The 23,186-nt window shown below is 31.6% G+C and overlaps 1 protein-coding gene and 1 long non-coding RNA gene across 4 annotated transcripts in view; one reads left to right on the forward strand and one right to left on the reverse strand.

Moving 5' to 3' along the window:
- Nucleotides 1–831: 831 nt before the first annotated feature.
- LOC131941585 (myosin-VIIa) overlaps nt 832–23,186 on the reverse strand; it is a 30,771-nt gene continuing 8,416 nt past the window's right edge. The window contains exons 16-45 of the mRNA XM_059300900.1: nt 22,991–23,104; nt 22,340–22,708; nt 21,886–21,972; nt 21,372–21,467; nt 20,794–21,176; nt 20,341–20,458; nt 19,832–19,960; nt 19,346–19,519; nt 18,640–18,825; nt 18,401–18,442; nt 17,735–17,941; nt 17,374–17,582; nt 16,629–16,819; nt 10,934–11,118; nt 10,541–10,644; nt 9,689–9,845; nt 9,337–9,395; nt 8,889–8,982; nt 8,598–8,659; nt 7,847–8,002; nt 6,266–6,371; nt 5,896–6,010; nt 5,588–5,680; nt 5,136–5,242; nt 4,358–4,476; nt 4,038–4,104; nt 3,500–3,616; nt 2,945–3,028; nt 2,312–2,428; nt 832–1,975 (exon numbers count right to left, since the gene is read on the reverse strand). Coding sequence (XP_059156883.1) covers nt 1,925–1,975; nt 2,312–2,428; nt 2,945–3,028; nt 3,500–3,616; nt 4,038–4,104; nt 4,358–4,476; nt 5,136–5,242; nt 5,588–5,680; nt 5,896–6,010; nt 6,266–6,371; nt 7,847–8,002; nt 8,598–8,659; nt 8,889–8,982; nt 9,337–9,395; nt 9,689–9,845; nt 10,541–10,644; nt 10,934–11,118; nt 16,629–16,819; nt 17,374–17,582; nt 17,735–17,941; nt 18,401–18,442; nt 18,640–18,825; nt 19,346–19,519; nt 19,832–19,960; nt 20,341–20,458; nt 20,794–21,176; nt 21,372–21,467; nt 21,886–21,972; nt 22,340–22,708; nt 22,991–23,104 — 4,098 coding nt within the window. The 3' untranslated portion in view covers nt 832–1,924. The remainder of the gene's footprint in view (nt 1,976–2,311; nt 2,429–2,944; nt 3,029–3,499; nt 3,617–4,037; nt 4,105–4,357; nt 4,477–5,135; nt 5,243–5,587; nt 5,681–5,895; nt 6,011–6,265; nt 6,372–7,846; nt 8,003–8,597; nt 8,660–8,888; nt 8,983–9,336; nt 9,396–9,688; nt 9,846–10,540; nt 10,645–10,933; nt 11,119–16,628; nt 16,820–17,373; nt 17,583–17,734; nt 17,942–18,400; nt 18,443–18,639; nt 18,826–19,345; nt 19,520–19,831; nt 19,961–20,340; nt 20,459–20,793; nt 21,177–21,371; nt 21,468–21,885; nt 21,973–22,339; nt 22,709–22,990; nt 23,105–23,186) is intronic.
- LOC131941580 (uncharacterized) lies at nt 11,580–15,482 on the forward strand. 3 transcript variants are annotated; one of them, XR_009386658.1, is made up of 5 exons: nt 11,580–12,196; nt 12,800–13,038; nt 13,439–13,577; nt 13,693–13,809; nt 14,188–15,482. It is a non-coding gene; the product is annotated as an uncharacterized LOC131941580 (long non-coding RNA). The 3 variants fall into 3 exon arrangements; XR_009386659.1 differs by having other exon boundaries at nt 11,580–12,045; nt 12,800–13,213; XR_009386657.1 differs by having other exon boundaries at nt 11,580–12,045.

Below are 23,186 nucleotides of genomic sequence, written 5' to 3' on the forward strand. Positions count from 1 at the left end.
AGAAAAAATAGACACGTAGAATAATTTGTCTATTTTAAGACCGTTTTTTAACATTAAAAAAAAATTATTATCCACATCGATTCTAGCCAATTCTAGGCTTATAACACTAATGACGACTAATAAATATCCCTAATGGACAGCGTAAGCCTAATCATAAACAATTTTAAAACTAATAAAACGCACCCGCCCCCATACCTAATACAAAATGAGTCCATGCCAGTAATATTGCTTGTCACATGCATATGTTCTTGTTAAAATTCATGTATGTTGATTTGCCTGGCACAAAGTTTAGCTGGCTCAAGACAACCACCAAATGCAGTGTTTCTTTCTGACTTTTTTCAGGGGGGGGGGGGGGGGGGCGACGGTAGACAACCACACACACACTCAATTCACACAGTGCTTACGAGCACTATGTATACATATATAGGCGTAAACACATACATTGTACCATACTATTCACATGACACATACAGAGTACATTCACACACTACACACACCACAGCATACAAATACACACACTACACAAAAACACACATACTACCCACACGAAAATCACACAGCACAGAAACCCACTACATACATAAGGCCTACACATGCCACACACACACTCACTACCCACACTAAAAGCACACTCACACACTGAATACACACAATACATACACATTACAAACATACACCATACACAAACAACACTACACTATATGGCACTCTTAGAACCCAACCAATGCTCTAACTATATATATAGTGCAGTCAAAAACATATTAAAATGTTTTTATTTAAAATGAAGATACAACATTGTTTTACACAAGTGCTGTGAGAAATTATGTCAAGAGCATGCTCAGTTATATTATTGGAATATATAATACTTCATACAAAACAATAAAAAGTCATTACAGGCCAGAACAATTTTTTTTTTATTATTATTAGTATCGTATGCCATAAAAATGTAACAAATTTGTAACACAGTATATTTTAATTACGTTTACATAAAGTTAAATACAGCTTAGTGTACATATTAGTACACTTTTGTATAGACCTAATGTTGCATAAATTAAATAATCTTTTGTTTATAAACCTGATACTGAAGTAAGGCCTATTTCATCTGCAGTGTTTGTATTTTTAAATTTGTAATGTGAAAAAACAATCAAAGTTGCAAGTCATAGTAATATACAAATTGACAAATCACAGAAAAAAATACAAATTTATAAGTCACAGTAGTATAAAAATTAGCAAGTTCCAAAAATATGGACAAAGTGGCCAGTTCGTTTTTTAATTATTTAAAATTATTCTTCCATATTTGAAACATTTCTCACACTCTGTTCACTTTAATAATTCTGTATCTACTGTTAATATCATCATTTCCCATTTGTGCCCAAGATATAGGGGGCAGATGAAGTAGAGTTCAACTGCAAATATAGCACACCAAAAACTATCCTGTTTTGCCAGTAAACTGTCAATAGTCACTAAATACTCAAATTTGGAAATCAATTTTTTTTTCCAATTAGATCTATTGGATACCTATTGGATACCTGAGAAAGTAAATTTGGTCATACAGTTATGTCATTTTCTGTAGCTGTAAATCCAGATAGACTCTATTTCACCTGCCCCACCATACCAAAATGTTCTTAGTGGTCCAAGAAAAATGATTGTTACCTGATAATAACTGACAACAATAACTATTTTACATTAAATGTTATCATGATAATAAATTAGGTGAAACAATGTCTGTGAAAAAAATTTGTTATAGAAATAAAACTCGATAAATATATTTCAATATTGTGATGATAATTGAATGTTTAAATGTCCACAGTCATCATTAATATACAAACAAATTTTGTTTAGGCCTACTTTGAGTTAAAGATATAAATAGTTACAATATCATTCATAGACAAAACATAAATATTTATAGCAGTGTATTCTAAAATTAACTTATCAACTTAATGTATGACTTGAGCAGATCAGCAACCCTGTAACCCTGAAATATAAACAAAAATATATTCAGTCCATACACTTGGTGATTCATTATAATGTTTGATAGTTGATATAAAAACAATTTTTCAGTAGATAGGCCATACTGACTATATAATAATATGTTAATTAGTTATTATATTTGAACTTCCCCAGATAAAAGCCCAAGCATGAGATTCTATTTAAACTTCCCAAGTGACTTGAACCCTGATTCGAACTTCAGAATTTCAGGTTAGCAGTCTAGCGCTCTACCACTGGGCCACGCAGTCCCATAACCACCTATACTGTACACTTAAGTACAAACTATGTGTACACCTATGTACCACCTGACCTGTACACTTACCATTGCTGTTTTGCATTTGAACTCATCACTGAGATCCCCACCTAAACTCATATGAAAAAACGTGTCATCACTCTTCCAGTGTGTGATCTTAGAGAATGGGTATCTGGCCAATAGGTTCTATTCAACAATAGTAAAAATATCAGTATAAAAATAATAATCTACTTAATGTAGTTTTTCTATAAGCAATTTTTAATTATTATTATCCTTTTCTAACTTTATCAAAAAAAAGTTCTAATTGCATACATGTTACAGTTATAGAAACATTTATTATTTATTCAGTATGAACCCTGTTGACCCTCAACTACTTAACATTTCTGGTACAGTATAGAAAGTTTAAATTGTTTGATAGCATAAACTGTTTCACTGAGTGATCTTTAAACAGAGTGTGTGAGGGGTTTTTCATGAAAATATTTTTGTAACAAACAATCAAGAAAAAGTTACTAGAACTAACTGTTAACTAATATAACTGGCTAATGTAATAGGCTTAACCCTATCCCTGATCAAGTCCTAACCCTAATTCTTGACTTTACATTATATTACATAGTGCACCTAGTTTTGGAAGAATCCATCTTGTGACACTGAAATCAGAACTAATTTTATTTTTTAAAAAGTAAAAACCTGAACCTAAATTACCTTTGTCTCATTGTGTAACAGGTGAAATCCATTTTCATTGATTGCTATAATAAGATCACTTGGGAGACTTGAGTCTGATGTTTGCTGTAAAAGTAAATTTAAAATATTCACTCATGAAACAATTTAAATATATTCACTCATAAAACAATTTTAAAATATTCACTCATAAAACAATTTTAAAATATTCAATCATAAAACAATTTTAAAATATTCCCTCATAAAACAATTTTAAAATATTCACTCATAAAACAATTTTAAAATATTCACTCATAAAACAATTTTAAAATATTCACTCATAAAACAATTTTAAAATATTCACTCATAAAACAATTTTAAAATATTCACTCATAAAACAATTTAAAATATTCACTCATAAAACAATTTTAAAATATTCACTCATAAAACAATTTTAAAATATTCACTCATAAAACAATTTAAAATATTCACTCATAAAACAATTTTAAAATATTCACTCATAAAACAATATTTAAAGATATTTTGAAAACAAAAAAATATTATTTTCTTTAAAAGAAATATAAAAAAAAATATCTGTACCTTAACTTCAAAGAAATCTGAGCCATAGGTTGTATTCTTGGATATGATCTTAAGAAAATCAACTTTACATAAACTGTCACTCTTGCCTTCATTTTTATGGTATTCTGCTAGTATATCCTAATAAAGATCATTTAAATAATTTAGTAATGAAGAATTACCTTGCACACATTTAATAAATACAATTTTCACAGTTAAGTAATTATTTATATTATGTAGGCTACATAGAATATAAGTCCATATTAAAAAAAAAAATAATGTAAGTTCTTCTATGGCAATTTTAACTCTTAACATATAAATCACTAAATGGAAGTAATGTAACACATATATTATATGTGGTATACAAGTTATGAAGGAAGATAGGCATGTTTTATTAGCTGCAACAGCTAAGAGAAACGATTGAGTGGCAACAATTCACATCAAGTCTCCATCTATGTACAGTGTTTTGAACTTGCAACAGCAAACATACATTCTCTATTATCAATCAACCTCTGTCTTTTAGATAAGAAAATTAGCGCTAAGCAAGAATAACTCTAACTACCTGTTTCCAAACTTTAGCTTTTTGGACTTCTATCAAATCACTTGGAATCAATTGCTTTAAGATCTTTCTGTCAAAGTGATTTGATTAGATTTCAAATTAATTTTTTTACAAAGTAAACAGTAATAATGTAATTTAAAATTATTTTAATTAAATGTATTACAAACAGGGGCTAAATAGTAGATATTATGGATGAGGCATACAAAATACTGTTGAATTAACTTTTTACGAAGTAAATAGTAAGTATGTAATTTAAAGTTATTTTAATTAAATGTATTACAATGATTAGGTGCTAAATAGTAGGTATTATTGATGAGGCATACGAAATGTTGTTGAAGTTTGCTTCATCTTCCCCATACTGTATTCTGTAGACCAGAGCACCTAGCTGTGTAGCTTCTTCCAATGTACATTTGTAAAAACTCTTTAAATAGTATGGCAGTGTCTGGGGGGATAACAAATACAACAAAATACAAAAAAAAGTGTAACAAATATATTAAGTAAGGAGACAAAAGATTATAAAAATAAATAATAATTAACTTTATATTTTTAGGCTGACTATAGTAGGCACAGTAGCATTTTTTCACATTGACTGTAACCAGTACATTTTTATAAGAAGTATAAATAAAACAACATTCTAAAGGTAGAACAAGAACAATTATATTTACTAAGTAACGATATATAGTGGAACAGATTAAGATGAATGAAAAACACTGTGATGACTAAGTTAACAAATGGGTTTTTAAAATTTATTTTTTGGGATTATTTTCTGCTCAAGTAGTTTTATTGTATTAGAAAAAAAATAGGTAGTGGTTGAGAAGGAAAAAAAACAATGTAAAAAAAAAGCTGAGAAATAAAAATGTTGAAATGATTATTAAATGCTAGAAAAGTGAATGGAGTGAGTGGTTCATTATACTTGAGTTACAATTCACACAATAAATCTGCAAAGATAAAGAATAAACTATTGTACATATAGGACTTTTGATGTGTGACTAAGGAATATAAAAAAGGTAATTTAACTCTACAAAAATTTATATATCATAGCATTTTATAATTTGAATATTACCATAAAATGAGACCACAGAAGATGAAAACATTTTTTACCTGATAATAATGGAACAACAAATCTGCTTGTGTGTCTTCTCCTGGCTCTATCTCAATCCAAATGTTCTTCATGAAAAATACCTCACACCCTGTACTGGGTGTTGATCCTGTGATCCAGTGGAGAGTAAACCACATTTAATTAAATAAACTAAACTAACTGCTTGGCATGTTTTGAAGGTAGAAATTATAATATACAAATAATAGCAGCTGTTGTAGTATTTAAAAAATAGTAATGGGCTCATGAAAAGCTGAAATAACATGGATTTGAAAAATACAATTCTTTAAGTATAGGGCTATGTCAGCTTATAAAAATATTTTTATGTAATTTTATAATATGGTGGGACAAAAACACAAATATACACTCATTAAAACCAAATGTTATTTACTAACAATTTAAATGCTTGTGTTTTTTAAAAATAATTTGGAAGAAATGATTTTTTTTTCTGTCAAACCTTTTTTTGGTTGTTTTTTCCCTTTGGAGGCTGATTCTAATGAGCTCATGTGCAGCCAATCAAAAAAAAATTCTTCCTCTGGTATGCTCAACACTGCAAAAAAAAAAAAAAAAAAGAACCAATGAATTCTAATTTTAATTATCCTAACTGCACCATACTCAAATATGTAGCATGAATGAGGAAGGCTTTTATCAGCAGATAATACTAATAGTGTTCAATTATCCAAATTGTCACATGTTTTTAGCACTAGTTTGTAAAATTAAGAACTTTAAGCATTTACCGTAATAAGAATTCAAACAGGAACCTACTTTTATCATTAGCTTGTAGAAATACACTGAAACCTTCAAATGACTTTATGTTTAACTTTTTGCAGATTTCCTGGCAAAGGTCACCAGCTGTTGAGCTTGAATGTATGTCATATATCTAAAGATTATGAAGTAAATCTTTAAAAACATAAGCCATGGATCTAAAAAAAATAAGTAGGCCTTCTATTTTTTTGTAAAAATGTAAAAAATAAAATTTGTATATTAAATCAAAGTTAATCATATAAACAAAAATCCAATAATAAGATAACCTAAAAGACACATTATTCAAATTAAATAATGGATAAGGTGTCAAGGGATTTAAATAGAATAGACTCAATTATTTCAAAATAATACAAGTGTGGCTGGTCCATACCTCATTTCTGTTGTTTGGGAAATTCACCCTTTGTGAGATCTTCAGTGTCTTCTGTTGAATGGCATTTACCTCAAGAATGTGAGGGGGGCTCTTGCGAACACCCTTGCTAAAATAAACAAAATTGTAAACCACTATGTCATTATGGTTAAACCTACAAAATATTATATAAACATTCTCGTGTTGAATAGCATTAACCTCTAGGATAAAAAAAATAGCAAATCACTATGTCATTATGCTTAAACTAAAAAATTTTATATAGACACTCATGGAATGTTTTTTTGCTCTTATAATTAAAATCTTCCAATAGAGCATTTTTAACCACTAATTATTACTTAATTCATACAGAATTGAAACGTTTTAGATAAAATACAATTGGGTTTTAGGTTGTCATCTGTCAAATGAATAAAAAAACTGGCTTCAGTGTATACAAAGACAGTGAGTTGTGACAATATTTAAAGGACTTAAAATTAATGTTGGGAGATTCATGGTTGTAAAATTAGCTGGTTCTAGAGTTTGATTAAGACAGGTGCATAGTACAAGAGATTAACTTGGAAACACATGCATGGTACCAGAGTTTACCCTAACACACCTGCATGGTACCAGAGTTTAGACACACCTGCATGGTACCAGAGTTCAGACACACCTGCATGGTACCAGAGTTTAGACACACCTGCATGGTACCAGAGTTTAGACACACCTGCATGGTACCAGAGTTTAGACACACCTGCATGGTACCAAAGTTTACTTTAGACACACCTGTATGGTACCAGAGTTTAGACACACCTGTATGGTATCAGAGTTTAGACACACCTGTATGGTACCAGAGTTTAGACACACCTGCATGGTACCAGAGTTTAGACACACCTGTATGGTACCAGAGTTTAGACACACCTGTATGGTACCAGAGTTTAGACACACCTGTATGGTAACAGAGTTTAGACACACCTGCATGGTACCAGAGTTTACCTTAGACACACCTGTATGGTACCAGACTTTAGACACACCTGTATGATACCAGAGTTCAACACACCTGTATGGTACCAGAGTTCAACACACCTGTATGATACCAGAGTTTAGACACACCTGCATGGTACCAGAGTTTAGACACACCTGCATGGTACCAGAGTTTTGACACACCTGTATGGTACCAGAGTTTAGACACACCTGCATGGTACCAGAGTTTAGACACACCTGTATGGTACCAGAGTTTAGACACACCTGTATGGTACCAGAGTTTACTTTAGACACACCTGTATGGTACCAGAGTTTACTTTAGACACACCTGTATGATACCAGAGTTCAACACACCTGTATGGTACCAGAGTTCAACACACCTGTATGGTACCAGAGTTTAGACACACCTGCATGGTACCAGAGTTTAGACACACCTGTATGGTACCAGAGTTCAGACACACCTGTATGGTACCAGAGTTTAGACACACCTGCATGGTACCAGAGTTTACCTTAGACACACCTGTATGGTACCAGAGTTTAGACACACCTGTATGGTACCAGAGTTTTGACACACCTGCATGGTACCAGAGTTTACCTTAGACACACCTATATGGTACCAGAGTTTACCTCAGACACAGCTGGAGCCTGCCCAGACACTCAGCAGCAAGACTGATGTGGCACCTGGTCATCAAGAATGTGATCAATTCCTTCAGCAGGTCTGGGCTGGGTGAGATGCAACCTGTGGCCATCCACATCAGTTCCCAACCTCTCTCCTCACTGACACTATCAAAGCAAACATTTTAAGCTTAATAAAAACATGGATAAGATGCACACAAAGCAAACATTTTCAACTTAATAAAACATGGATCAGATACTAACAAAACAAACTTTTTCAACAAAATAAAAACATAACTCAGATGATAACAAAACAAACTTTTAAAACTTAATAAAACATGGATCAGATGCTAACAACAAATATTTTAAGTGTTATAAAACATGAATCTATACACCCAACAAATTGCAGCTTTGTTAAAAAAAAAAAGCATTCATTGCTAAAATAAAATTTTTGGATTTATAAAATATGCATTAAATGTTACCAAAAAAGCATTTTGGTATTTATAAAATATGTATAGATGATCTATAGCATCATATTTGTCACTTTGCTCATATCTAGATATATTTATACAATGTGTTTAAGCAATTCTTTTCTCAAAAAAGGGAAGAAGGTAACTTTTAACTTGTATATTTTCTGAAGTAAAAATTGCTATCTACTTAAAAAGTGATCGAAAAAAAGAGAAAAAAAATGAAAGAAAAGAACATCACATTGTATAGCACTATAAATCTAAAACGATATATGTTATGTGTTTGGATTGCTCACCTATTTTTATTGTCAGTGAGTTGCTTCATCATCTGGCAGTAGAACTCATCTCTCAACAGCTCCTGTCAAGTGACATGAATCACACAAGGTAAAAATACTTAGGTAACATGAATCACACAAGGTAAAAATGCTTAGGTAACATGAATCACACAAAAGGTAAAAATGCTTAAGTGACATGAATCACACAGGTAAAAATATCTAGGTAACATGAATCTTACAAGGTAAAAATGCCCAAATATTGTTTTAAAATTATATTCTAACATGAAAACTGTTGTAGCAAAATGTACTCACATCATTCACTGGTCCTGTAAAAATTTGATCTGTAAAAAAGACACTGGCAGTTCTGGCCTTTTTACTTGGGTAGTCTCCCATATATTTCATAATACTTATGTTTTGTTAAATCAAATTTTGGCTCAACAAAAATGTGGTAATTATTACTAAAAGAATAATGAGTCACAGAAAATCTATTAGTTTTTTTTAAATTAGTATATGTCTATCATAGAATAAAGCAGGAACTATTTCTTCATTTATGTAGTTACCTTAACAGTACTAACATGAAGGCTAGTTTGTGCTATTCTTAATACTAATATTGTTTATGCACAAACTCAAAATTTAACCTTCTTAAAACCACCCTCCCCATGTCATGATCCTGCCTTCACTAATCCAATTAAAATTTATTTCTACCACGTTGGATTCATATACAGCCAACTAGCAAGTAAAAATATATATGATGATGTACAACTTTTGTTGTAGGAAAGGTCCAACAGATACACATATGACATCAATAGACGACACCCACTAGGTACATGAACAAGGATATCAACATAACTCTTGCAAATAGAAACACATATGACATCAATAGCCAACACACACTAGTTACATGAACAAGAATATCAACATAACTCTTGCAAACAGAAACACATATGACATCAATAGACAACACACACTAGGTATGTGAACAAGGATATCATCATAACTCTTGCAAACAGAAACACATATGACATCAATAATGACACACACTAGGTACATGAACAAGAATATCAACATAACTCTTGCAAACAGAAACACATATGACATCAATAATGACACACACTAGGTATGTGAACAAGGATATCAACATAACTCTTGCAAGCCTGTAGAGACAACTGTTCTTGCCCAACTAATCTCTTCAAGAGTGGATGTTTCAAAGGTTTCTTGGAATGCCTCCATTTCTCTTGTCCATGTGCTACATTCCGCTTGGAGGATGGTCTAACATAATGTAGGTTATAACATTTTTTAAAGTTTGAACAGATTTGCATTCTATGAATAAAATACACTATACTTGTGGCGGCATGGTAGAATGGTAGAACAGTTGTCTGCCATCCCAAAACTCTTAAGTTCAGGTCCTGGGCAAAAGTCGTAGCACAACATGAATCCACCCAACTCTGATGGGTATTTGACTTAAGTTAGGAAAAAAAAGACAGCTGAGCATACTGCTGACCACACAATCCCTTCATATGCTGAGGTCACAGGAACAGGTGAACTCTGTTTCACCTGCACCGTAGGGCACCAGGTAAGAAAGGGAACTTTACTTACACCTTTTAAAATTCCCAGTTAAATACAGGACTGACATTAAAATCCTGTATAATACAGGTCCGCCTTAAAATTCCCTCAAAGTTATATGTAAAAAAAAGTAAAGTTTCCCTTTCAGACCTGACGGTCTATGGGACAAGTGAAGTAGAGTTCACTTGTTTCTGTGACCTCGGCACATGAAGAGATAGTGTGGTCAGCACTATGCCCAGCCGCCTTTACTTTCCCTAACGTGAGTTAGGTACCCATCAGAGTTGGGTGGACTCAGGGACGGTCTACTGACTAGAACCCAGATTCGAACTTGAGACTTACGGGTTAGCAGTCCAGCTCTCTACCGCTAGACCACTCCGTCCCGCCAAAGTTATAGGACTGACCTAAAATTCCCGGTGGCAAACTCTTCTAGTGTGTGAAAGTCAGCAAAAACTTCTCTTGTAATTTCTTTCTCCTTGTAAAGCTTTGCCCATTTTGTGACCATATTCTGTTTAATAAATAACTTGTTTTTGTAACCCTCACCAAAGTTGACTTACTGGGTCTAAATTTAAACAATGATATAATTTAAAGGTCATATTTTTATTGACAATCAGGTTTTGATAAGCCAGAAGATTTTTAGTTTACACTCCTGTTTTAACCGACACATGTCATTTAATTTGCTTTACCAAAAAACATTTTTGTATGCCTCAATGTCAATTTAAACATTACACCAGTGTTCCATGAACAGTTCTTAAGACATTTTTATATTTCTTTTCTAAACATTATTTAACTCTTACCATAATTTCAACAGGAGGTTTGGTTAGAGCTGGGACTATGCTGATACTATCAAGTGTGAAGCTCCCCTTTTTCCCAGTGTTGACATTGTGACCACTACATAAAGCAGAGCTAGGAAGTGGAGACTCCCCTGTTGGTCTGTCCAGCAGGACAAAATCTCCTTTTTTTAAAAACAGCTTTGTGGGATCTGAAACAAAATAGGATGTAAGTAAAACTAAATGAATAAAAGGAGACAAAACAAATCAGATTTCCTTTTGTACTGATACCAACAGTAAAAGCTCAATGTAATTTCAGAAGTTTTTAGTATAGGCCTAATTGAACACAGTTTAAAAATCAACCATAAAAATGTATGAGTATAATCCGAATTTTTATTTAGCTTAACTGAAGGCACTAAATATTATTATTTAGAATAAATATAACTATAGTAAAAAATATTAAAGACAATCATTTTCTTACACTGCAGACCAATCTAAATCACAGTTTTCAGCTTGATACATTAATGTTGATTTAATAGTCTTGATTTATTAGTGTTGATTTATTAGGTTCATTATGCGAAGATAACTAATGTAAAACATAAAAGATTAACACCCCATACAAGTCAAACAAGTGTTAAAATTTAATTTATTGCATAAAAATAAGTACCCAGCTAACACAGTATGTAATACCAGGGTCGGCCCAACCTTGGCCCAATGTTGTAATCATGGCCAAACATTGGACAAGCTTACGCCAGGGTACAGCCAAGATTTGTACATGCTTGCATCCCTTGATACCTTGATATTTAACCGTTTTTACCTTGGCTGCCAAGATTACACTGATTTATGGATTCACTGCAGAAATTTTAGTTAAATATGCTTGTTAAACTTAATATATGTTAACTAAAATTAATTTATCTTTTAATATCATGCTCTAATGTAAACATAGCATGATTAACAGACTACGTTGCATGTGTTAAACATTTTGTTAATCTTTTTAAAATTGTGTGCGCTACTGCCACCGGCCCCCTGTCGCCCATTGTCCCTTTGTTCACATTCCTTCCTATTGTTCGCAAGCCAGCATCCCGGTCCTGCGCCATTTTTCTTAACAAAAGACTTTGTATCCAGTCACAGTAAAACAGGTAGGCCCACTGTAGCCATTTTAGTTCAACAGTGAGAAGTAGTATAACTGTATTTATGCAGAATCTGGAAAACTCGTATTTTTTTGTTGGAAACTTTAACTTTATGGGCCTAAGTCATCAAATAAAAGTTATAAAAGGTAGTTTATTTGAGGTAATAAAATGAGCCTAGATCTAGATCTAGTCTAGATCTATATAATATTAATAATACTAGAGTCTATATTCTGTTTATTTTGGCATTAGGCTAAAATTACATTTTACAATAATCTCCTTTATGATAGATCTAGATAGATCTAGATTCTAATAATACTAAATAACTAAAAATCGTAATCAGAGGGCGGTTAATTTTGACAGCACTTTTTTTTTGTATTGAAAAGTATGCAAGTACGTTTGGGGTTATATTGATTATTGATAGATCGATGTATTTATTGGTTTTCAACTTTAGGTATAATTATCACGCACAGGGAAAGGGGGGGGGGGGGGCTTAAATGTTTATAAATTAATAAATAATCATTCACTTTAACTTTTTTAAAAACTTAATTTTATTGTTCTAGGCCTATTTGTGTAAGGATTTGAAACTGTCTTTATTAATTAATTCAGAGAGAGAGAGAGAGAGGAACAGTAGACACAATTATAGAACAAATTTCTACATGTTAAACAGTGTATTTTGATAGGTATTAATTTTGAAAAAAAAAATAGTCAACTAGAATTCTAAATTGATTCAAGATTGTCATTCAAATTTCTATTACTGTTACAGGTCCCTATGGGAGAATAAGATGTCATCATCATCACTCCTTTGTGGCCCCTGGGGAGCAAAGGGCTGCAACCACACATCTCCAGCGGACTTGGTTTTGGGCTGCTCCTCTAATCTGTGCCCATGAGAGCCCAGCTGTTTTCGCCTCCTCCTCAACCGTTCTCTTCCATGTTTTCCTTGGCCGGCCCACCCTCCTTTTTCCCTGGGGATTCCAGTCTAATGCATGTTTTGATGAATAAGATGTAAGTTGTGTAAATAGTAGTGTGGAGACCTCAGAGCAACACTTAATTTCATGACCAACAGCGATAAGATGGTACTATTAGTAAGCCATACTTAATGATCAACACTACTCATATTATCATATAGAGGACAGAGTAGGCAAATGGTTGAGGACACTATTGCTAAACATAAAGCCAAGTTAGTAGTACATTCATCAGTTCACCTAAGTCTGATATATACCCAATTTAAGACTATGAAATAAAAAAGGTGGCTAGATATAGTGTTGACTACACAATCCTTTATATACAGAGATCAAATAAACAGAGATACTTAAAAATTAGTATCTAATCTGGCTATCATTTATTGTATCACTCACTCATTTTATTATTATATTTAATAACTAAGAATGCCATTTATTTTCAGGCCTCCAGGTGTTGTGTATATCAATCAGCCCACTGGAGATATATCAATCTTTAATAAATTATAAGGTCCCACTGCTTGATACTTCACCAAATACTGGCTACACCAGAAAATGACTAAATGTTCTTAACACTTAACAACTGTAAGTTTACATTGTTTCAAAGTGAATAATAATTTTCATTTAGTAATTTTTGCTTGCATGTATTGATCAGCATGTGTAGTTAATGCCTTTACTGATATTAGTAAAATAATTTCAGACCACAAGCATTACTTCTGGGTCACTCTGAAGGGTCTAATCGTTCAATTACTGAATTGATAAAGTTGATGAAATTGCTCAAAAATTTTCTGGCACCTTCTTAGCTCAGAGACATAGGGTAAGGGGTTTATAATATTTATATACATACTATTATTTTTTTTATTACCAGGTCTTTTTTTTCACTTTTGTTTATATATATATATATATATATATATATATATATATATATATATATATATATATATATATATATATATATATATATATATATATGCAGTATAAGTGTTACCTGGGTAGCATGAACACCCCAGACCACCAGTCTTTATACCTATATAATATATCGTTACAAGGTAGCAAACATGATGTTAGGGGCTTCTTGTTGTATGTTCAGTGCAGTGCAAAATAAAATAAACATAATAAATTTAGTGCAAAATGAGCAGTGTATGGTTGTAATTATTTCATAAATGACTTTTAGTGTGTAACTTTTCTTTTTTAGAATGTGGATGGATTATGACATACCTTGCACAAATCAACAACCAGGCTTTTATTGGATTTGAATCCCAAAGGAAAGAGAAAGTTTGTTATCCAAAACAAACATGGAAAATATCAGAAACGAACAAAACACAAGCAGGCAGAGTCTTATGGACACAACTTTGGGGAATCTCCTAAAACCAAGTATAAAAATAGAGAGGTGTGGTTGTGTCTCTCAGCTCCACAAGGGTCCACAAGAATGAGGACAACGGTGATTTTCGTAATAATTTTAGATCAGATTTAAAAAAAAAAATTTGATCAGATGGATCAGGTTAACAGTTTAATACATATTGCATTTAAGTGCTTAACGAAAAGAAAAGATGCTCTTACCAAAATAGTCTAAGAAAAATGCTGATTTTAAATTAATAAATTGTTTCCTTTTGTAATAATATAATAATTTAAGTTGGCATTGTATGTATGTTTAGTGTAGATTTAATGCCCTAAATGAAATATACAATTGACATTTTTTTCTTTAAAGAATTAGTTGCAAATTTCTTTCATTATTTAGTTTCACTGTACAATCTGAAAAAAGCTTGCAACATTTGTATTGACAATACTTCTGCTGGTGATATTTATTTCTAATTAATGAAGTAAATTAATATATATTCAGTTTACTATAATTAAATACCTCATACTCGAGACAAAAAAACATTTATTAAATATCGCAGTGATATTCCTGTTCTACACAATGCGTATAAACCCTCGAACCATCTGTCTTTTGAAAGATTGTACATTTTGTATACACAATGGCATTCATTTCAACACTATTTAACCACAATTATAATCTAGAGATCCTGAACATATTTTCGTTCTGTTATTTATGGACAAGGCAGACTGGTCCAGCATTAAAATGTAAACCTTAATTAGAATACTTAAACGAGCTATGCAATTAAATGTTGTTAGACAAATATTTTATACTTTTATTTTTAATGTTATGTTTACGTATCATAGTACAAGACAGCTTCTGTATTCTTGTACAGTAAACTAAGTTTTTACATTAGTTTAATTTAAACTGTAGGCCTGCTTAACATCTGTTACATTATATGAAAATGTTTTGTATATTTGTTTTAATTTGTTTGTATAAAAGTCAAAATGAAAGTTACTACACTATAATTTACTTATTCTTTTTCAATCAATACTTTATAGTATAGTTATAATTTTCTTACAATTGAATGGATGGTATAATACAGATTTTAATAGATGAGCAGTTCTTGTGTATGTATTGCTGCTTTACTACATTTTGATTAAAATTTCTTTCACATTTTGAAATTACCTTTGTAAATATTATGACTGATATGAGAATGGATCTTTTTGTATGCTAAAAATAAAAATTTGAGCCAAGATGTAGCCAGGATATAATACAGGCTGAGCCAAGGTATAGCCGAGATATAGCCATTATTGGGCCAAGATGTAGCCAGGATATAATACAGGATGAGCCAAGGTATAGCCAATATTGGGCCAAGATATAGCCATTATTGAGCCAAGATGTAGCCAATATTGGGCCAAGATGTAACCATGATATAGACAATATTGGGCCAAGATATAGCCAATATTGAGCCAAGATGTAGCCAATATTGGGCCAATATGTAGCCGGGATATAGCCAATGTTGGGCCAATATGTAGCCGGGATATAGCCAATATTTGGCCAAGATCTAGCCAATGTTGGGCCAATATGTAGCCGGGATATAGCCAATATTGTGCCAACATTGCGCCAACATCATGCCGAGTTTCACTACCAATGTTTCGCCAAGGTTAAGCCAATGTTGCACCAAGATGTAGCCAATATTGGTAACCAATGTTTAGCCAATATTGGGCCAATATATGTGTGCTGACTGGGTAGGACTTTAATTAAGATTGTAAAACTGAAACTAAAGAACTAATTCCACTTACTCCATGACACCACAATAGAAATAATAAATATTGGATTAGAAGTCAACTTACACCACCTAAACTACACAAAGATTAACAGTTTGCCTTCACTAATGAATTGTATTCCCCTGACATTCTCCTAAAGTGTTTTTTCCCATTGTCTATATTGATGTAGGCCTATATGCATCTTTCTTTCTTCTTTTTTTTAATTTTCTCTTTCCTAATTAAGTCTGTACAATTTCAGATAAAATTAGCTTAAGAATAAATAGCCAAAGTACAGCACTTGATGGTTTGAGATATTATTTGTTCTTTCTTACCAAGACTTAATACACATTTGTATGGTACTGGTTTTATTATTTGAAGTGGGAGTGGTCGGCAAATAACAGTATACTACATGTACATTATAATCTATTTTTTAATTTAAAACCATGTGTGCCAGAAAATATACTGTTTGCTTTAAAGTTACAACTATATCCAGGTATTTTTATCATTGCCAATGCCAAAGTAGTTTAGACAAGAAATAATGAATGAACATACCAGTGTTTTTAGAGTCTCGAATGGCCACTGCATATTTGGACCTCTCCTTCAAGCCTTTTAAAAACAACTGAACAAGTTTCTTGAGATCATCAGCATAAGGGAGGTAAACAATGTACTCCTCATCATTGATTGTTAATATTGATATACTCTGTCCAGGTTGTCTTCCTTGCTCTTGTTTTTGAACTTTAGTTCTATAAAGACATTTTGAAAAGAATTATAACATTTTAAAATAAGGATCTAATGATAATGGGTTGGTATTATTTTTTTGAGTATATTGGGAGACAGGGGAGAAAAAAATTCATATTTATAAGAGTTAATAAAACATTTCAGACAAATATTTGAAAGTAAGACATAAACTGAGATGACATAGTCAAGCGACAAAGAGGCTGTTTGCATCTTTCAAGTTTTAAGATTTACTCGCATGATATTTGCTGCTGTTTAAGCATTTTTTTTAACTTGACAGAGGAATTCTAAACAAGATATAAAATTAAAATCACCCTAAATAGCTATAAAAAAATAGAAATAAGCATGCATTAAAAAACATGCCTATATGGTGAGATATAGCACCAAAGAAAGAAAAGTACGGAAAATTCCTCAAAACAATAGAACAAAACTAAAACTAATTAAAAACACAGTATGTAATATAATCTTTTGAAGGAAACCAAGAATTAAGCCTGACATATTAATTATTATTTATTAATAAGCTTAAATTTTATTAAAAAATCTACTGAAATAATTTTCTAACCTTACACTTGTGATACTGATAATTTCAGGGTAAGACAACTCTAACAGAACATCCTCTGCCTCATTAACAACATAGACCCCTGTCCAGTTTACAGCTATAATGACTTCCTCATCAGGCATGTTGGGGCCAGATATTGTGTAAACTTGATAAAATCTTGAAAACAACAGTGGCCATTTAAACATGGCATAGCTAACAATGTCCTCTTTTATCTAGAAGTTAAAAAATAAAATATAAATTTAGTAGTAGTAAATGTATAGGTTTGTCTTCTTTTATCTAAAAGTTTAAAAATATATGATTGATTTTAATGTTTGCTAAAGGAAAAGCCTATTTTCTTTGCTCTAAGTAATAAAAGAAACCAAACCTTGAGAGATTCAACTTTAGGGTTCTGAAAGTACTGGTCCCTGAGCTTATTTACAATGGTGTTGATCCAGACTTTCACAGAACCTTCTTCATCCAACATGGAGTCTGGAATGATTAGTGGTACCAGCTCTTCCAGTTTTTTAATGACAACTTTAACCCCATGCTGTATGAAGTAATGCTGGGCTGCAAACATAGCCAGGTCCTGATCCTAGGGGTTAAAATATCCAAATTTCTGTGTGACATTTACACTGTATTGCTAGTAAATTAAACTCAATTTATAAAACCCTCAATTTCTCATTTTTAGTTTACATTGTTTGAATAACTAATGTCTTTAATTTCATTATCTCTTGCTATACATGCCCAAGACACATATGGCAGATAAGTAGAATTCATCCCCACCTTCTTACATGCAATAAAAAATGTATATTTTACAAATATGTTTTTAGTTATCATGGGTCTTATATTAAAATTATTTTATTTACATGTGCTGTGTTTAAATTTATTTCTAATTTATTTTCAGTTTTTTCATGATTATAAGGAATTTGGAAACTCATCATTGTAGTTTATTACAAAAATGTATATTTCAATAAGAGTTCTTAAAGTTTTTAACTATTTTTTTATGTGATGGTCAGTTTAGTGGATATCGGTTTAAACTATGTGTATTTACCTTTTCTAGACTGTATTCTCCTGACTTTATACCTATAATAATCTGCCAAAAGAAAGAAAAACAACTTGGAGGATAATAATTTTAAACTATTTTATATTCACTTACACAGTTTTAAACACAAAGGTTAAATTAAGGACAAGCTGCTACTTGGGTTAGCGAGATCTTGGCCAATTCTCTATTGGCTGACCACCATAGTTGACCACTATAGATATCTTTGCCAAGACAAGACAAATAAATACCTGATGGTATATGAGGTCAGTGGCTATAGGGTCAGCAGACGGATTATGCCAAGGTGTGAAAATTTCCTTTCTGAAGTACAACCTCCATGGTGCATCCTTCTCCTCACATCCCAACTGTGCAGCATACTGCTCAGACTGGGCTACAACATCCATCACATGATCATCATCAGAATCGATTTTTGATATCTTAAAAAATAAAGATGTGAAGTACAAAAATTTAACTATTGTCAATAATTTTAATGTAGTAAATAAAGTAAAGTAGCAGCTTAAACCAGTCAAAGCTAGACATAATGAATAATGTGTGGTCAGTACAATGCCCAGCTATCTTTACTTTTTGTGAATGGACTCATGTATTCACGTATGTGGGTGAACTAAGGAATGTCCTACTGAGCCAGTGAACTAAGCCGAGACTTTCAGGTTAGTAATTGAGTGATCTACTGCTAGATCATGCCTTCCAATAACTGTAGTAAAGAAAACTTTTAAATCTAATGTTAAATGTGACACTACTATCCCTTTATACACTGATATCAAAATTCTTACAAGGTACTTCAATTTTTACCTAACCTATGATTGTTTAAAAAATCATATCCTGTAAGTTAAATACTATTTGATTATTATTATGTTTTTTTTTAAATTTCAAGTTTACAAACAAAATATAATAAAAATAAGCAAGCAACAGAGGGAAGCAAATGCTGAAGTGACTTACTCTGTTCAAAAGGGCGATGAAAAGTGAGAAGCCAAACTTGTCTTTGAGTCCGATGTGATCAGAGAGTTGCAGACACAGCTCTGTAGCTGTCGTGGCAGAATCTATTTCAACTGCGCATGGGTTCGCATCCATTAATATCACCTCTAGTGAAATAGGTTTTCTGGCCGACACAGCCTGTGTGAGATAAATATGAAGAAAAAATGTGAAACAAAGTATGCATTTGTTACACATTTAAATAATAAAATTTGCATCCATGTGTTTTGGTATAAGCTTTGCCTTATTTTTCATTAGTACTAGTCAGTGTACTAACCCTGTAAAATATTTTACTATATTTAAGTGCATAGAAAAACCCCACAAATTTTAATAAAATGTATTTGACTTCACATCAGTTTTTTAAGATATCACTTAAAGATTGTTGGCTTACTCTGGGAAGAACAACTTGTTTGTTTTATCTACTAAGATGTGAGTATTTAATACATATCTTACCTTGATCTCAGTCCACCCAGGTGGGCTAGTCCTGACACCATTAACTAATGTTCTCCTCAACAGCTTCTCACAGAAGGATCCCTGCTGTATATTTGATGTTTGAAGGAAGTTGAGCAAACAGGGAAGTAACTGCAATTTTTAAAAGTTGTTTTCATAAAAATGCAGAAAACGTGAATATATATATATATAAAATAAGTTTATAAACACGGTTTATTATTTATTAAAAAAATATTATCGGTTTAGAAATTAAAATTAAATTATTTTTTCAAAACTTTTAAATTTACAAAGGTATTAACTTTAGATAGACCAAGTATGAATATTTGTGATTTTAAAATCATCAAAATACATAATAAATTACATATAATGATATATATGATCAATAGAAAAAGCAGATTCTTAAATGTTAGGTTGTCATCTTAGTTCTAGTTCTTGATTGAAAAATTACAGTTTCAGCAATTTCAATTGATCTGACCAAATAATTATAAACCCAATTGCTCAGAAGAAGTTACCTTATCTGATGGTAGGAAAGAACAGGCACACAGACTGAGCAATATCCAGCCTCTGGCAGCAGATATGTTGGAGTTATTGTTGGTCAGCTGTTTGCAGATCTGGCAGTAGATCTCATCTCTGGTGGACACAAAGTGAATTCTTTTAATTAACATAAAATTTTCAAAAAAATTTCAAAATAAAATTATATTTTCTCTATACACACAACAAAAGTACAGAAAGTAGTGTAATAAAATTTACGATGAATCTTATTGTGTTTTCAATATTCTATCACATTTTAAAATTGTTTAATACATATATATATATATATTACTATATTTAACATCAGTACTAATGAGGGATAAATTTAAGTAGACTAATAAATTTACCTATTAAAACCTACATTGATATTAATATATATTTCTATCATCAAGCATTATTATTCATTTAATGGTTATGAGTAGCATGTTACAAACCTTAAATCTGATCTGAGTATGCAATGACCAATAATATATTGCAATTTTTCAAAGCTGGACATCCGCCGGTCTTCCAAAAGTGGGTTGTGGATTTCAAGACTAGTAACAGTCCCATTACTGTGTTGTGTGGTGTTAATATCACCACCAATAATATCTGATATTGTGTCCAAATCTTTTTCTGATCTCTTGCCAGAAGTTTTGGGTAAAGTGATGACAGAATGTTTTCTTGAGTCGTAACCAGCGTAGGAGAGTTTTCGAAAAGCTGAATCATTTTCATCATCTGATGTATCAGTATCTGACTCATCTGTTGAGTCTGGCGACTCATCCATGTTGGATGGTTTGAAAAAATTGGATGTCTCTGGTAAATTTGCCTCCCCTGCTATCTAAAATTAAAGTTTACGTTTGCTTTGGCTAAGTTTAAAAATTTTTTTTTATCTATCTATAAGTATTGCAAGCATTTAACAAAATAAAAAATAAATGCTAAATATCATTTTTAGAAAATAATTCTATCATTGAAAATCAAATCCAAAGCAACATATAAATAATTTTTCAAATAATTTAATCAAAAGTATAATTGCCTTAGCTTTAGTCAACCTGACTGCTTTTTGCACATCCTTTTTGCTAAACTTTTGTGAAAGATTTGAAGCTATTTTGGTCATTGTTGGTGTCTCATTCTGTAAGCAAAAACAGGTCTTTAAAAATAACTATTTACCCAGTAACTAAACAGATTTTCTTTTTTGATAAATTAAAAAGAAAAAATGAAATTTTTATCTCTTATATCTTGTTTACTTTATATTTTAAACTAACATTTTGGTCGTAGTTATGTTTCAAACTTGCATTACAGTCAATAGACATTGGTAGATGCATTTTATAAAACTTTATCTAGATTTTTACCAGTGATTTGTTTTTCATAAGTACTTTTAAAAGTAAAGCAAATAAACTTTAATTGGAGCTAGCTATGTAAAGAAAAAAAGTGGAAAGAAATTGTAAGAAATTAAAGCCAGATTTTTCCAAAGGCCCCAGCCACTAAGGATTACAATGCTACATACTTTTGGTTTGATTAACTAAGAACAAAGAAGCCATTGTATTTACATTGCTGCTTGTTCTGGTCAGAGTGTTCTTTGGTTCTGGGAGGTCGGTCATGAATCTGAGAATAACTATCCATATTGCCAAGGCTGCCTAGGGAAAAGCAAAATTGCGTTAGAAAGATTTGTTTTTCATTTGCTTATTCAATTTTTTATGTAACTCAAAGCTATTTTTATTTACCGCTATTATAGACAGAATAAAAAAGCATTTGCAAATATAATTAATTAGCTACATGATAAAATATTTATATTTTGAATATATTCTGAATAAATACAACATAAATTAGTTTAAATAAACTAAATAAATATTTTTGAAAAATAAGTTGAAACAACAACTTTGTAATGTTTCTTTAAATGAAGACATGTGATTAAGTTATGATAAATGTGTATTACACCGTTTTTAACTATGAAAAATACTTTGTCTATATGTATTAACACTGTTTTAACCAATCAGTTCTTACTAGCTGATCAGCCTCACTAGACAAGGCAAGCAATGGCTGTGTCAGGAGTTCTATACTGTGACTCGGAGTGACCTCCCATTGAAAGTTCTTGGCAGCAAAGTTAGAAAATGTATTTTCATCTGTAGTGTCTATCATAGGGTGCACATTTTTCATGGCTGTCACTGAGGGCACCTCTTGAGTCTGTGTCACTTGATGTTTGTCTTCAGTATCATTTACATCTGGTGCACTCAGTGAACCATTTTTTGCTTCCTGCACTGAATCATTTTCTTCATCTTTCACTGATTCTTTCTCCTCTTCTTTGAGTGAATCTTTTTCTTTGACTGAAGGATTTATAGTCAACCTATCAGAAATCTTCTCAACGTTTTTAGTCTGGAAAAAAAAACAAACATAAAATTGTCAATCTCATAAGTATAAACACATAAACAATCTAACAACATAAGTTTTTGAAATAAGCTGCTAAAAGCACCATGTAAAACACAACACTTTAAAAAAAAAAAATTGACAATGCTCTACATTTTTAACATCCGCTTTTTTCTATAACTTTAAAGATGGTAATTTCAAAACTTATCTAAATGGAATTCTTCTTTACAGGTTTATTTTCTTCAATAAACATAATGTTTGATAATTAAGTTAATTAGTCTATTAATTTACCTCATGCATTGTATCACTCCCCACTGAGGAGCTAAGCTGCTGTTTAATCCTAACTGGTTTGGAAATCTGTTGGTTTTGTAAATTACGCCTTACCATGTAGCCTCTACATACACTCTAAAATGAAAGCAAAGATTTTTTTCAATTAAGTAGGCCTATACTGTAAATCTACCTATATTTTTACACTAAAATGGTAATA

Source organism: Physella acuta, unplaced genomic scaffold (assembly GCF_028476545.2).
Source record: "Physella acuta isolate Inbredline_101_S28 unplaced genomic scaffold, ASM2847654v3 ptg000366l, whole genome shotgun sequence".
Classification (NCBI taxonomy): Eukaryota; Metazoa; Mollusca; class Gastropoda; family Physidae; genus Physella; species Physella acuta.